At 43.7% G+C, this 16,918-nt stretch overlaps 1 protein-coding gene across 2 annotated transcripts; it reads right to left on the reverse strand.

Moving 5' to 3' along the window:
* Positions 1 to 1,627: 1,627 nt before the first annotated feature.
* klhl20 (kelch-like family member 20) lies at positions 1,628 to 16,076 on the reverse strand. Of its 2 annotated transcripts, XM_080010884.1 has the most exons (15): positions 16,028 to 16,076; positions 15,815 to 15,906; positions 15,155 to 15,219; positions 13,035 to 13,292; positions 11,483 to 11,591; positions 10,440 to 10,646; positions 9,511 to 9,669; positions 9,063 to 9,157; positions 8,007 to 8,122; positions 7,310 to 7,493; positions 7,066 to 7,209; positions 6,748 to 6,881; positions 5,420 to 5,628; positions 4,680 to 4,786; positions 1,628 to 4,181 (listed from the first exon to the last, which is right to left on the reverse strand). In XM_080010884.1, exons 3-15 carry the CDS (start codon positions 15,175 to 15,177, stop codon positions 4,097 to 4,099), a joined length of 1,830 nt encoding a protein of 609 aa, XP_079867010.1. In that variant the 5' UTR covers positions 15,178 to 15,219; positions 15,815 to 15,906; positions 16,028 to 16,076; the 3' UTR covers positions 1,628 to 4,096. The 2 variants fall into 2 exon arrangements, with proteins under 2 accessions (XP_079867010.1, XP_079867011.1); XM_080010885.1 differs by lacking the exons at positions 15,815 to 15,906; positions 16,028 to 16,076 and having other exon boundaries at positions 15,155 to 15,377.
* Between the last annotated feature and the right edge of the window lie 842 nt (positions 16,077 to 16,918).

The following is a 16,918-nucleotide window of genomic DNA, read 5'->3' on the forward strand; positions in this document are numbered from 1 at the left end:
CATAGCAGCAACACACAACACAGGGTTCCCAGCCCGTGGCATAACGGAACGCCATCCTTTTCGGGTGCAATAGGCTTGATGAGCGACGCCGGGCGGGTGGAGCCCCGTCGGCATCAGCGCACGTTGGGCAACAGCTCTCAGTGACTGCGTTCCAGATCGTTTCGCCAGCGACTAGTTGCTCACCTCGGGGTTGGTCCTATTAGTCGTAGCACAAACTCAAATGCGTTGCGCGACGTGCAAAAGTTCCCTCTCTCTCTCTCTCTCTCTCTCTCTTTTAAACGTTTTATCTTCGGTCCTGTTTACACCGTCAAACAAAACTGTCCATGTCCTGGTGAACGCTGTTTCAGGGGTGGCCAGACTGGAAGGAAGCAGGGAGAACGTCGTGAGGGGTCAGGGGTCAGTGGATTCGGCCCAGATGATGATTGGTCAGCTCTCAGCCTGCCTCAGGGTGGAGTTTGAGTTTTACAAACTGACTGGCAAATTGGACACTTTCAGAAGTGTATGGGGTGTTGGGGAGGTGCTGTGCTCTGTCCAGGATGATAACCTGGGACTTTCCTGTGATCTTTTATCGCTCTCTTTCTTTATTTCTTTTCAAACCTGGTGAAGGCATCAACAGATCCCTGCGTACCTAGTTGTCTCTGAAGAGCGATGTCTGTACTTGAACTGAACTTTTTCTCAATTTTTGGTTCCCTCGTAATCATCTCTCTCCCTCAGTGCATTGCACTGTGGCCTCACAGCAAGAAGGTCCTGGTTCGATTCCCGCCTGGGGAGCTGTTGGCACCGTGCTCCGGGCGGGTTATCTCCCAAATAGAAGCCTTTCTGTGTGGAGTTTGCATGTTCTCCCTGTGCTCACATGGGGTTTCCTCCACCTAATGTCAGTAAGGACCCCCACCAAAAACATGCACCCATCATGGTCTGACCAGCGATGGACACTCATCACCAGGTCCCCGGGCGCGTCCACGAATGCTGCCCACTGCTCCTGGCTGTGGCCCCGGAGGAAGGACAAGCCAAGGATGGGTTAAATGCAGGGGCCTCATTTCACCGCCCACCATCCAAAGTGTGTGTGTGTGCTGTGTGACAATTAAAGATTCTTCTTCTCTCCCCCCCCCCTTCTGGCCCCACTTGGGCAGGGAAACGTTTTGTCGGCGCAACAGACGATCTAAAGCTGTGCTCGTGCTCACAGAAATAAACACATTTATCAGAGGTCGCAATCTGACATAAGCGGGGGAAGCGTTCTATGTGAGCTTTTTTCGCCGTGGGTTGTTCTACGGAGGCTCCACCAAGGCTGAGCGAGTCACCAGAAACCGCGCAGTCGTCCTCTTTCATGTTCAAGGGGAAGACCGATCAATCAGTTTGAAAACGGATAGTGTTCCATTATTCTTCAATTTCAAAGACCGTCTAAACTATTTGAGAACCCTGAAAACTCCTCCCACCCTAGAATCAGATCAGTCAGGAACAGGAGGGTAAAGAGAACTGGGATGTCAAGTTAAAAAAAAATAATAATTGTGGAGGTCTGAACTTTTTGGGATGGGTAACACTAAAGAATCGATTCCAAAAAGGATCTAGAAAATGTTCTTTTTTTTTGGTTGGTAAAAATTAATACAAAACGTTTGTTTTTTTTGTTTTATTTTTTTTTATTTACATCAAAGCCTCAAATTTAAGCCACGTGTTTTCCTACACTGGGGAAATGACTTAGTCAACCAATGTGTTGGACTGTTCTAGCTCCTTGAACCATGTATGTACAGATTACTCAATTGGATGGTTCTCCCTTTAGAAAGTGGCAGTGACAACTACAGCAGCAGTGTTTCCGAGTTAGTAGTAGGTTCCCAGATACCAAGGTTCTCTTCCTCGAGTGAATGAACATACGATGGTCCATTTGAATGCATACACGTATTTGCAAAATCAATGAGATTAGCGCATCAGGTAATTTTTTTGTTTAGTTTTTTTTTTGTTCCTGCTACCAAATTTCTAAAATAGTTACATTTTTCCTAGATGATTTAGGCGTCATTCATCTCCATGAAACATTTATTAGGCTTTAATACATCCTTGCAAAACAATGCACAACTCTCCAGCATGAAGTTCCCCTTTAGAAAACAAACTGAGCGTCATGACACAATGAATTGCATTGCCTATTTCTGTTAGACATCAAACGCAATGAAAAATTAAAATCCATCTCTTGTTTTGCTGCGTCTGGGGGAATTGTAACTTTAGCGACGCATTTGATGGAAACAATACCAAATGAAAGTGCAGAATGGGGCATAATTGTGTCACAAACCCAAAAGAATCATCACGTCTGTACTATTGCATCGAGAAATGTCGAGGTCCTCTCCTGCAGGTCTGGAAAATTAAAAAAAAAAAAAAAAAAAGTACATGCTGTAAGAATGTCTGCTTCTTTGTACACTGTGTAAACTTAACTCATTTTTGACCGTCGGCCCTCACCCCCAGCCATTTGGAAGGTTTGAACACCCAGACCACGCTTAAAGTCAAACTCTTTCAGAATAAAAATCAGTTAAAATAAACATATGTCACGGTGCATTTAATAAGAAAGAAGCTTCATCCTAAAACAAAACAAAAAAAACAAAACAGACAAGCAACATCACCGGTTTCCTCAATGTGTGTGACGCCCACAACTAGACACCACACCCAAGGACTTTTTCCAAAAACTCTGCTTCTCATAAGAAAACAAAACAGAGCAGACAATTCCACAATGGAGTAGAGTCACGTTGGCTTCAAACGCTCTTTCTACTTATTTTACCAGAAAAAGGTCAGGAAATGTCTGTTTATGGCCAGCGAGGAAGCTTGTCTAGGAGCGTGTACTATGTTAACCTTTTGAGGAGTTGCTAGGGAAAAAAAAAAAAAAAAGTTGGATTGTGTGGAAATTAGTAAAAACAAATTTTCTTTTGTAGGGAAGGTGTGAATAGCTGAGGCCTGATCGGCCTCGGTCACGAGTCCTCCTGCCCTCACATTCTGAAAACACTAATGAACCCACCGCAACATACTTTAGTTGTGTGTGTGTATATATATAAAAAAGTATGTTTCATAAACTGTTTGTTCAGGATGTCTGAGAAATCTGGAAACCCCCACGGTGAGTGTGATGAAGATGAAGACAGCTAAACCAGACGCTCTGTTATCCTAAAGTGCAGCAGTGGAGGCCCTTTCAATGACAACTTAAAACGTTTATTCACTGGCCTGCTTCTGAAATGTCTCTCTCTCGCTCTCTCTCTCGCAGGTCGGGGGACAATCTTAAAAAAGTACGGTTCGACAAAAGGGAGACATAACTCCACATCCTGGCTACGCTTTACACGCTACACAATTGTAGCGCGAAAAAAAAACGACCAAAAAAAAAAAAAAAAAAAAAAAAAAACAGAAACGAACGGGAAACCAAATGAGTGAATCGTGGCCTCTGTGGAGGACGCAGCGCTCGAGTCACCGTCCTCAGGAAAGCACCAGACGCAGAGACCGAGCTGCATTCATCCTCTGATAAATGGCGGCGTACATCCAGGAACTAGTCCGAGCCGTTCTTCAACCCTGCGAGCACGCTAGCCCTTTGGGCAACACTCCTCGCTCTAATCTCGGGGGTAGAAAAATGCGGTGACGGTGCAGCCAGTCTCTGCAGGCTCGCGCCACCAAAGTCCCGACGTTCTACCTCCGTCTACCAGACCGCAGAGTCTCCTCGGCGCCATCACAGGTCCTTTACTTCGCGTCTCAAAAAAATAGAATAAAAAATATTGATGGATGAGTCCTCCACATCCAGCCTCCATGTCCAAACTGACTTTTTTATTTTTTTAATTGAGTGTGAATCACACGCAGGCGGCCCTGTTTTACTTCATGATTTTCACCGCAAGCCCTTCTGAGGCATCTGGAGGGGTGGGATGGGAGGTGGGGCGTCGTGGTTCTCTGCAGCGCTCCACCCTCAGAGCGCTTGCACACGTGGAACTGAATACGACGTCGTCTCGCTGGTGAAGTCGGCTGGTGAAGTCGATGGCTGGGGTGAGTAAGCAATAGTCATGTCTGTCCCTCTCTCCGTCTGTCTGTCTGTCTGTCTTTGTCTTCTTCGCCTCCTCTGTACGTCCTTCCCCCGTTACCCTCCTCTCAGCTACCATATATGCGATTCACAATGAGTCATTTTGATGACGCCCACGCCGCCTCCCAGCCGACGGTAGTTCATTCCGCCGTAGAGCCTGGACAGAAGAACAGCGACACGGTCAGGAGGGCGGTTTCAGCGTTTTGTACCGTCTCGTACGTCACCGACATGGAATCCTTACTGATGTCTCGGTAACATCGATATCCATGTTATAACAGGTGAGAGACTAGATATTTTCTGGGATACCATATAGCAATATCCTGGTTAAGATTGTTATTGATACTGAAGTATTTTAAAATGTTGCCTTTTAGTGGCGCTATTACTCTGATCCATCTATCGAGAGGATTTGAATTAATTACTGTGAGAATCAACTCCTCCAGACTGGTGTTACCCGCTACGTCTGGGTGATATTGACAATATCATTGATGAGGATATTTGAGAGAAAGACATTGATTACAACAGTCTGTGGAGTTCAGAAAACGTAAAGACTTTTCAATGTATCACAAAACGACGAAAACCATAATCCCAGACGATATCCTGTCTCATATCACAACCTCGATATTATAACGATATATTGTACAGCCCTGTTACGCACCTCCATGTGTTGGCATCCGGATCGTAGACCTCTATGGTTTTGAGGTACGTGGTTCCGTCAAACCCGCCCACCGCCATCAGCTGACCGTTCACCACAGCCAGGCCGACCTGGGGCAGAGGAGCAACATGAAGGCTGCGTACTCAAAAACAGCGAGTGGAGCGTCCGTTGTGAGGAACTCGAGAGAATTCCATAAACGTGTCAGACGAGCGTCTAAAAGGATTTAAAACTCCTGAAACGATATTGGAATTATGAAAAGGTTGGGACAGTATTTGGGGCTATTTATTTATTTATTTTTTAAATCAGGCACAAGTTAATATGACTTATGCATGACAAAATGATGTTTTATATCAACCTTTAATCATTCTTTATTATTATTATTATTATTATTATTATTATTATTATTATTCTGCTGTCCTAGTTATTAAGGGAAGATGGCCTTCTTATCTTAATGCCGCCTTAAAGACAACATCAGAAATCACAGATGATATCTAGTCTCATCTCACAACATCGATGGGCAACACTATGCCGAGGGCAATACTGAAAAAAATAAATACAAATAAATAAAAACCATATCCAATAAGTACTAGAAAATATAAACCTTGCAAAGCGCAGGACTAAAAGTGTAGAAATTAGTAGCGTGGTGGACACACACACACACACACACACACACACACACACACACACACACACACACACACACACACACACACACACACACACACACACACACACACACACACCCCGCTGCGTCTGGACGTCATGGCGACCACAGGAGACCACTGGTTGGTCCGGGGGTTGTAGCGCTCGGCGCTGCTCAGCTCCGTGGTGTCGTCCCGCCCGCCCACCGAGTAGATCATGTCCTGGTAGACGGCGCAGCCCAGGTGCTTCCTCCTCGTGCCCATCGGGGACACGGTGTGCCAGCGGTTCTCCTGCGGGTTGTAGCGCTCCACTTCAGGAAAAAGAAAAAGACGATAAAGAGAGATGGAGGGTCCGAGGGGAAAAACTGTGCATGAGAGTTATTTAATCGGCTAAAAACACAAGATTAAAAAAAATATATATATAATAATAATAATAATAATAATAATAATAATAATAATACAAGCACATGAACTTGTTAAAAAGATCACTTGAGCCATTTAGAATCATTCTGAGAATGGTGTTCGTCAAGTCTATGTATTTAGATGTTAACTGTTGATGTGATCTCTTTTTCCTGCGTCACCTAGCGACCCACAACAATGGAATCATTTTCCCTCTCGTTTTTTTTTGATTAGTAGTAGTCACCACTCTGAACAGAATAATTACCCAAGATCTAATTATTTTAGAAAAGATGTAAAAAATAAAAAAAGGGAACAGAGCATGGACTACTTTTTGTTTATTTCAATATTATCCATATTAGTTCACATTTCTGCAGGAGGACAAGTGCTGAGAAAAAAACAAAACACGTTAACAATTCACAAGAATACACTGTAGTCACAGGAGGTGGCGCTGAGTCCCATTTGTTATGAAGATAACTTGTAATGACGATAGATAAGATAATTAAGACACTCCTGCTCGAAATTACAAGTATCATTTTGTCTGATTATTGCCGATTCTCCTGGAGCGGAAGCAAAAGCCCTCGATTGACAGCACACTAGAGGGGTGAAAAAGGCGCAGCTATTGTAGTAGCATTTGACACGTCAATGTGAGGAATGGTTGAAGGAGGAGTTTGCCGTTTCTCCACCCAGGGCCTCGTTAAAATGACGGCCCCCCCCCCCATCATTTATAACTGTTGATAGTACAACCTTGCTGACCGCTCTGTTGCAGGTCCTCACTGTGTTTGCATGCAGCCTCATGGGGCAAAGGTTTAAGCCTTAAAAAAATAAAAATTAAAACCCGTCAAATGAGCTTCCTGTTTCCGGAGAATTAACATTTTATTTAAGGTTTTCACATTTGTCCTATTGGACTTCATTTAACCACAGCATACCGATAATATTTTATCTTTATGTTGCATTACGTGAACCACACAATAAACACCAGATCCCTCTATCCTCTTTATCGAGCTATTGTAAAAATCAGCCACTGACTGTACCTGTATTGAGCGGCGACGTCCCGTCCGACCCCCCTACAGCGTAGAGGAAACCCCCCAGCACAGCCACTGCCACGCCCAGGCGCCTGGTGCTCATGGAGGCCACACGTGTCCACTTGTTCTCCTTCGGGTCATATCTACAACGTATTATAAGAAAGGGAGGAGAGCAATATATATTTTAAAAATATATATATTTTTTATTTTTATTTTTTTTAAATACAATTTTTTTTGGAAGCGTACCAAATTTCCGATTTTCTATTTTGAAAACACTGTGGCAGTCATGGGTCACAACCATCCCACCTCCCCCTGAGCCCAACCCACCTTTCAACGATGTTGAGGCAGGAGACTCCATCCTGCCCGCCAACAGCGTACAGGTAGCCCCCCAGAACGGCCACACCCACGCTGGTTCGGCACGTGCTGGTGGGGGCCACATCGCTGCTCCACTGGTTGGTCTTGGGGTCGTACCTGGAGAGCGGAATCAAAGAACCAAAAGTAAAACCAAGACGGACTTCCGGCTATGAAGGGAAGGTGAAAGCGGAAGGCTTGAGCGGAAACGCCGGCCGACCTCTCCACGGAGTTGAGGTAGGACGAGCCGTCATGGCCTCCTACGGCATAGAGCAGGTCGTCCAGCACGCTGACACCAACGCCGCAGCGCCGTTTGCTCATGGACGCCACCATCCGCCACTCGTTGGTCTGGGGGTCGTAACGCTCCACGCTGGAAATGGCGTCGCCGCTGCACCAGCCTCCCACTGCAAGAGGGACAGTGATATTGTTTGGTTGTGCCTATAATGCTGTAATAAGCCACATCCACCTGAAGAAGAATAGTCATTTATTGGCAGTGAACAGCAGAACCTCAAAATTTGGGGGTTTCCTCAATAGCTGAAAAGCGACAACTTTGCATTCTATATGTTATTAAAAAAAATAATAATCCATACGTACGTAACAGGATTGTAGAATCTAAGTACTTAAAACAATGAGGGTGATTATCTCAAACTATTGCGATAATTATGTAATAATTGTGACAGCGTCAGTTACAACAAATCGACATAAACAGTGACGCACTGAATCAGAAATATATTCAATGTGATCAAGAAGACAAAGTTAAAGTGAACATTTGTAATCCAACATCCAACTTTTTGGGTGATATTGATTGATCCGATGATGTGGATCTATGGTAATAGGGTTTATTCTCGCAATATTATTTATGCATCATTTACATTGGGAATGGGATTTTCAACTCCACTGCTAGCAGAGGTACCGACCTGCAAAAAGCACTTCTCCACAGCGGATGGGTTTCCTGGGCCTGGTTCTGGGGCCCTGCATTAGAGGCCTCTCCTGAGGCAGCAGTAGGTAGTTTTTCGCTTCGTCAACGAGGTCCCTGTACACAAACACGCAGAGGTTTTCAACAAACCGAGCAAGGCATACATTCTGCCGATTTTCTCTGCTACGGGCTCTTCTCTTCTGAGCATACTTGACCAAAGGGACTATTTCAAGAGAATAGAGAATCAGTCGGATATTTCAAGTTAGTGGCAACGCTTTAGACAAACTGCGTTGTCCAGGGCGAAGAAAAACACGACAGTGGTTTCCGGAAGTCCTATGAAATTTCCCGGAAAATTCTGACCAATCACAAAACAGTTTGCAAGCGCGTGCCGCTTAAAAAAAAAAAAAAAAAAAAAAAAGTTTTGGTACACTTCTAAGCGTCGCAGTGTGAACACGAATCGAACCGAGGTCTATGTGCAACATCCTGTTATTCCCTGAATCGGAAAAAAACTAATGAACTACAGGTCTGAATACGCCCTAAGAGTAAGCTGTTAATGCTCTTAGCTGCAGGAAACAAAGGCAGGACTCAAAATGCCACTTCTAAGAATGAAGGCCAAGTACGTATAGCTCCAGAGAGGAAGAGTAGATAACATGTAGGCAAGATTTTTTGTCAACGTTTCCGCTTTATAATTATATTATTACATAATTATATATTTAGACATCCAAGAGTTGACAACCAGCAGCATGGTGTGAAGACTGGTGTGCTTTCAGACACTTCTCGTAAAAGTCTGAGCTTGTTAGTGCCAAAAACAAGCTTTTAGGGAACGTTCTATTGTACTACGTATTCAGGCTTGGTACACAGCATTTCGGCTGAAGCTTTCCTATCAACGCTGGACCGATTTCAACAAGATTCTGATGTTAACTCCCAATGATAGAATAGAAAGGTTTTGGTAAAAAAATAAGTTTCCTTAAAAATGTGCTGGTTTACTCCTACAGTGACATGCACACACACAAACCTACACATGGTCATAGACATAAATAGACCTATCTGAGCCCACCTGCACTCCTCGTCACTCTTGATCAGAGGGTCAGAACCCACGGTACCCACCAGGAATTTGGGGCTTAGCAAAGGCAGTCGGACATGCTGCAAGACCTATGGCACATGAAAAGCACATTAGGGATTTGACATGACATTAATCCTTTGAAAATAAGAGAAACGCACACATCCATCATAACTGCAGGTATTGAATAGAATAAGGTAAAGACAATTCATTAGAGGTGTTCTCATTTCATTCAGGTCATCATTTAATGCAATCTCCTCTGTACACTTCCTATTGAATCACACAAACGGGAACATGTGTTGAACATCTGCGGCTACACTGGCTGCTTACACACTTGGGTTGCTTGTTCTTCCATTAATCACCGATACAAAGTGAAATTGGCACCTGCTAGAGACGGCAACATCATGTCATAATGCTGGTCAAGTGTATTTTCTTGATATCCGACCTGTGGTAGTTGAGGCCTGCGCTCTTGGATGCTGTATTTCACCCAGGCCATCACGGCGTTGAAAACCTGCTCCTCGCTGCGTACGTTGAGCTCGTCGCTGGAGATGATGTCGATTAACTGGTTGGCCGGCAACAGCATGAACTCCTCGCTCTCCATTACCTGGTACGTTTCGTGTAGTCAGTCACGGCACATTTCCATCAAACAGTTAGGGCTGGTAATGTTTTGGACAGTTCAATGGTGGTTCATTTCTCAATGCTTTCAATTTTCCTCATCGTGAGTATAGCCCTAATTATGTGTGTTGGCTACCTGAATACCTGTTCCGAGTTGTTGGCATTTGGATGCCCTTTTGAGACTAGACTACATGTTACTACACAGCATGTTGTTCCAGGTGTGCCCCATGGGCTCTCTCAGCCTTTGCCCACCTTCTAGCTTACGTAAAACAAGTGGAAATCACTTGTGATTCATGTTTCTTTTTTTTTTTTTTTTTTTTTCCCAATTTCTGCACACAATCTGGCCATTTGTTGTATATATATACTGTATAGTTTTCCATGCCTGGGGACATTAAGTATAAACATGTCACCGAGCAACTAGATTGCTAGACCTATCCTGTGTTAATACAGTCTCACTGTTTTATTCGACCGGATGAGCTGTCCAGGCACTAAGTAAACAATATCAAAAGTAGTTGATCACATCGCTCTTAGATCAAATCCATGTGCTACTCGAAGGATTTTACAACAGGTAGAACCCAAGCACAGCATTCCTGTGCTGGAAGATTTAATAAAAAAAAAAAAAAATTTTAAACAAAGAAACAAATTATCCACCAGGCTGAGTAGAAAAAAGAAGGTCATTCACACACAACGAAGGAGAGGCAAGCAGACAAGAGGCCGACTCCCAGTGCGTCACAGCGAGATGTCTCCACCTCCTCTTACCTCCTGAAAATTGTGCTGGGTGAACTTGTCGGCGATGCGCAGCAGCTCCCGGCAGGAGTGAGTGTCTGCGAAGGCCCTGATGCCCAGACAGTTGGATGGATCCAGTTGCCGCTTGAGGAACTCGCAGCAGGCCTCCTGAATCTCAGCCAGCTGGAGGAGACAGGCGGCGGGGAGCAGCGTCTGCACATTGCCTTCCTCTACAGTCACCTGCCAAGGGGATGGGGGATGGGGGTGTTTAATGAGTGGTGTGATGGCGTAATAAGTTCTAATGCTAGAGAATACAGCTGGGCTAATATGTTGCGGTAATAATGGAGAATTGCGCAGAATTTCAATACATATAATGATATAGGTCAACACATTTAAAATCCAATTCTGAAAAAGCTGACTGATGTTCATCAAATCTAACTGTATAATAATAATAACTACGATGATGATAACAACCACTATTTAAATAGTACTGTCCACACAAAACATGCAGCTCAAAGTGCTTTATATTAATAGAAGGCAAGATAATAACAACATCAAAATTGAATAAAGCAAACAACCAAAATAAATAATAATACTCAAAAGCAGTTTTGGATCATCAATTTAGACTGAGTCATCCAAGGATCTCAATCACCCTTTCATTCTGAACTTCCCAAATAATTCTCAAAATAATGCTCACATCAGCTTAGGGCCCTTTTCAATTGATTAAACGCTTTCAATGATCAAACAGACTATATTAACGCAATCCTTCAATTCTCAAAAATCTAGTTAAACAAAGCTGAGATATGTCTCTTATTGGGATTGGATGCCCCAACTTAAATTGAGTGTAATAGTTTAAGGATATGAAAGATATAAACGACAAATTAGGATAAGAAGAACATTAAAAGCATAATAAAATAATAATAAGAATAATAATATTCCAGGCCTTACCCTGCGATCAATTTAAAATGTCATATCTTCATATCTCTTAATTTAGACTAAAAACATTGTGTACCGTATCACGATGCCAACTTTGATTCAAATGAATTTAACTACACAAGATGAGCAGCCAGCCCTACCTGCGAGGTGTAAGCAAAGTCGATGAGCAGCTCCATGGCCCTCTCGTCTATGTCGCGGATTACCACCTCTGTCTGTCTGCTCTCCGCCAGCTCGCCGGTGAACATGGCCCTGAGAGAGCGCACACACATCGGGGAAAGATCGACGGGATGCGAGGCATTGATCAGTCCGATAGCTGTCTAGAATGGGCTAAGTTCTGAAAAGATATCCCCAATACAAACGCATGAAAGCAGGGAACCACATCAGACATGCAACTTGACTTTGTGCCTTTTTCACACACCGAAGCATGATTGATGTCCTTCAAGGAGAAAATGTATTATGTGTCAATAATTTTATATATATATATATATATATATATATATATATATATATATATATATATATATATATATATATATATATCTTAATGTATTCTGGTGATTTTTGCCTAGGAGTCACTCAGAGGCCAGAGGCACTAAACTGCTGCTGGTGTAGGATGTTATATTCATATCCAGGGTGAACTTACTGCATAAGTTATTGGTACAGCCAGAACATACTTAAGGTTTTAGGAAAACTGAATGCTGCAGTGGGGAGTAGTTTCGGCTGCATCTGCAGGAGGAGAAAGCCAGTACTGGCAACAGAAAATGGACGCATCTGCAGGAGATTGAGTTAATTGGCAGAATCCTTGAATGCTGCTGTGGTTTCCATCTCTCCTGATGGCGAGGCCTGTCTCACACTCCAGTTTGCAGCCTACAATTATTATTGACACGTTTGTCTGAAAAGACAAACATAGTCGTCTTTTCTCTGCTTTTGGAGTGCGTTTTGAAAACCACCACAAATCACTGGAAAGTCTGGGCCTGACACACTTGCGCAGGGATGCCTTTTATTTGGTCTGGCACAGTTACCACCAGCTCTCTACAGACAGTTATAGCATCACTCTAACTGCATGTGGCTTTTAGCACCGGTGTTGAATTGGACGCAATTTGCAATGAGGCTCATTTGCATAGAAAGGGGACAATTTTGCACCAAATGCATGCATTAATACCTAATTTAAATATAAATTAGTATTTACTGTATACTGTATTTATTTACATAAAAATAAATACAGCGCCGGTATTGATGCATTTCACCGTTTGCCGATGCTTTGTGAATTAGACGCTGGCTTTTTTATTTGCGCCGGTTTAGCGACTGTAAAGGCCGCGCAATCCCTTTGTGAATTCACCCCAGAGTCTTGTCACAGTGGCGCCCGAACAGGGACTATGGACGGAAAAAGAGAGATGGAAACCAGAGCAGCATTTAAGGATTCTAATAATTACCTCATTCTCCTGCAGGTGCGTCCACTTTCGATTGCCAGTGCTGGCTCTCTCCGCCTGCAGATGCCGCCAAAACCTCTCCCCACTGCCACACTAAAAAAACTCACGAGGTGGAAACTAACAGTGCTCTTATTTAGGCGTTTTGAGAACTCTTTCCACCCTCTGATATGAATGCATTCCTAATTTATTCTACCCCAATTCAAGGACTGTGCTGTCCTCTGTTGTGTATTTCAGGGGAAAGGAAAGCGCTCTCTCTCTCAACCTGAAGTAGGGGCTGCAGGCGGACAGGATGACCCGGTGGGCGTAGATCTTCTTGGAGCCCACTACCAGCACCACATCGCAGAGCTCACGGTGTTTCCGCAGCAGGTTGATCACCTCCAGGGTCTGCCGCGGGTGTTTGTCCGAGACGTAGGGCATGCGTGCAGGCTGGGGGACCCCCTCCGGGAGCTTATTGGGGTCCCCCAGGGTACAGCGGCTGGTGATGTCCATTCCCGTGGCGTCCTGGCGTGCGCTGGTGGCCCTGCGGCGGAACCCAGAAGTTATTTGCCAAGTGTTCTGCCTCGTCGAGACAGCGAGGCTAAGCAGTTGGTTCAACCCATGCTTTCACCATCACACAAGCTTTCCATTTCAAGTGTTAATCACTCCATTAGACTTCATTTTCTAATGCCAAGGTCAGAAATGACTGTGCATGACATTCCAGATTTAATGAATGGCTATAATAAATAACCTATTAATTCCAACAGAGAGGAGGTGTAATTCTCCTTAATGTTAAACAGAGCATTGAGTATGACAGGACAGAAGGTGACATAATCTAGGACAGAAAAATGTAGCTATGCCTCAAACATCAACTGAACTATGAGGTTGTGTGGAAGTGGAAGAATGAATAAGTATGATGACTCCAAATTAGACCAAACAATATAAGAATTGTATTTATTTATTTACACCTATTTTTATAATACACTGTGTCTACCTGCCTCCAGCAGCCAACCATCTCATGGTCCGACTCATTACCAGGGTGTGATGTGCCAAATATAGCCTTGCTCAGTAAGCAGGCCACAAGATAGCCAGTGTAACCTTATTTGCACTGGGAGACGCACCCAGTGTTTTCCCCCCTAGATTATTTACTCGGTTCTCTCAGTTTTGGGCAAGAGTCAGCTTCAGTTTCTATTTCAAGTATATATAGTACAGTAGCTTTCACAGCTTTGAAAATCACATGCATGTATGTAGTTATTTACTCATTTAATTACATTTCTTATAATTAGAGTCATTACTTGCATACACTTACATTGAATAGGGGGCTTGATAATCCTATTTATTTAAGAAAGGGATGTTATAGGCTGAGACTGAAATTTGAGCCTTTTGATTAATTTTGAAAAGATAAGACCTAGGGCTAACTGGCAATTAGTAGGTTTGGCTCTAATGGCCAATATTGGTATTTGTCATTAAGACATCACAACATAGTGACTCATAATACTGTAATCTAAATTGATGCTGAGAAGATCACCTTTTCTTTTCTATCAAAAGTAAGTCAGAGATGTCTGGGGTAGTATATAATTCAAGGTGATTAAACACTTGATTTACATTAATTCATTAATTCATTCATTTAGCATATGCTTTTGTTCAAAGCAACTTACATGAGAGGCTAGAAACCAGTAAAGCATACGCCGACCATTGGAGCAACCTCGAATTTAAGTGCGTGAGTACCTGTTTCTAAATTCCACCAGAAACAAAAGCAATATTCAATGTGCTTAATTTTCTTCTTGGCTTAAGTGTAAAGTGGGACTGTGTGCGTACTGTGCAACCTTCTAGTTAAACAGAGCATTGTTAAATATAGAATACTATATAGTATATAACCTAATATGGGTTATATAATGCCAATACCATTGCCCACTCAGCATCCATTGCAGCCTGGTCCTACTGGAAGGGGGATTACATTACCAATCCTAGTATCTGACGTATCTAGGAGGAGTGGGCTGCCAGGTAGCAGGGGAGCAGTTGGGGGTTAAGCGTCTCGCTCAAGGACCAAGATTTGTTGCTCTTTAACAACTAGGAAAGAATTAGGAAACTAACTTCCCAGGGATAACAAGTTCCAGCAGCAACAGCTGTTGGAGTGGTGACAGGGGTTAAGCTGACCAACGGCTGAACTAATGACTCTGCAAGAGAGTGTGGGACAAGCCAAGAATGAAATAGGAGACTGTGGTAGACAGAGCCCAAACCTCAATCTCTGACCTGGGGGTACATCTATACCGGGGCTTCCCCCCGTCACGCCAGTGGACTTTAATAAGAACTGATGCAATCAGCAGGTCGGGTTTCACCTGGCAATGGCCGTTACAAAAGGTTATTTTAAAAGCAAACCATAGAGATTTGAAATGCACAACCTACCTGCGCATTGGCTTCGCGTCCATGCACTGATGAATGAAATTTAGTTCAATGCTTGAAAAGTCCACCTTTACAGAGGATAAAGAAATAAGAGTAAGAATGAGTCGGGTCTGAATGTGTCATCCGGGTGAATTTTAGAGTTTGATGAGAGTTGAAAAACCCATTCCCTAAATGCAGCAGGATTTAATGTATGAATTGTGTAAAACTAGACACTTCAATAACATTGAGAAACTTCTGATGATATATAAAACTAAAACTACTTCATATATAAAATACTTTAGTCAAGCAAGACGCAGACCGGATGTCAGATAATGTTATCAGCTTGACATAACGCTGTTTTTAAGTCACAGGGCAAAGATTGGAACTGCCAGGCTTCTAATTTACAATTACTGTTTAAGCCAAGATGTAAATATAAGTTGATCCCTCAAGAGTTTTCCTTCTTACCCCGATTCCTCCCACGTAGAAATCCACAACTGTCTATGCACACGGCAAAAGACTATTGAAAATAAATTCATTAAAAACTTAAAGAGTATTATATTATGAAGGCTGCGATGTGGATCGCGAGACGCTAACGCGGCGCATTATTCCTAAAAAAACAACAACACGTCTCGTTCTCAGCTCGGCGTTCCACCTGTGACGCCGCCCTGGATCAATCAAAATTACCTTCTTGATTTTAAGACATGGGGACGATCACCTTAAGGCTATTAGCTTACGGCGGCTAACAGGTCGCTGCCTTTCAGCGGTGGGGACGGAGCCTGAGCGGATGAAAAGTGACAGTATCGTAAACACCATGAGCCTTTTTAGTGGGGGGGGGGGGGGGGCGAAACAAAAAGAGGGAAAACGCGGCATTAGTTTCGGGTTCACTCCGGGATTTACCTTCTCTTCACGTCCCCGGCGGTTGGTCGCCAGTGTTTACAGTGCGACGCCAACGCCTGAGTGAGCTTCCTGTCACATCCTCGCACGTGCGCAGTAGCCGCCGCTCGGACGGGGACGCTTCCGTTCTCTCGGCTTCAAAGTAAAAGCCCTCGCGTCGCGTGGGGCGTTACCGCGGTCGCCGCCTCAACCGCGACCTGAAGCTGACAGTGCATATTCATACGCAGGGAGTTTGTATTTTGGGGGGTTTGTTGCGCTGTTGTCCAGGCAATTTGCATGAAAACAACAACAACAACAACAACAAAAAAGAGAAGCTGCGATTCGGCGCAAAGGACGCGTGCGAGGCCACGGCCGCGGCTCCACCGGGCTGAACGTGTATCCCTCTTGCGGTGGGATCGGGTACTGCGCGTCAGTTTCTCTGTTCACTTGCTCGGCCCGCGACGCGTCCGCCCATTTACTTCTTTGGGGCGATGCCCCCCATCGCGGCCACCTGAATTCCCCTTTACTTTGCTATACTTTATGTACTCTGAGACACATTGGCTTTGAAGCAATCACACTGACATGTCTTTATTCACATGCCACTTTAATTCACATGCCACGTTAATGCACATATCTCTATATACATAATTGCCTATTCCATATACATAAGCATATTCCCTCTATCTATTCCATTTTATTTTATTCCATATATTTTTATTTTTAATCTATAAGTATTCGACTTACTGTATTACGTTTTAGGAGTCAGTTAGTTGGTCTTTGAGAAAGACATTTTTTCCTGGGACACATTGTGTGTTATCACCGGGTGCGTTGCATTACATTTCACTGCAAATATGTATGAAAGTATGTATATGTATGTGACAAATAAACCTCTTGAATCTTGAATCTTGACGGTAA

The sequence above is a fragment of the Zeus faber genome (genome assembly GCF_960531495.2).
Source record: "Zeus faber genome assembly, chromosome: 12".
Taxonomy (NCBI): Eukaryota; Metazoa; Chordata; class Actinopteri; order Zeiformes; family Zeidae; genus Zeus; species Zeus faber.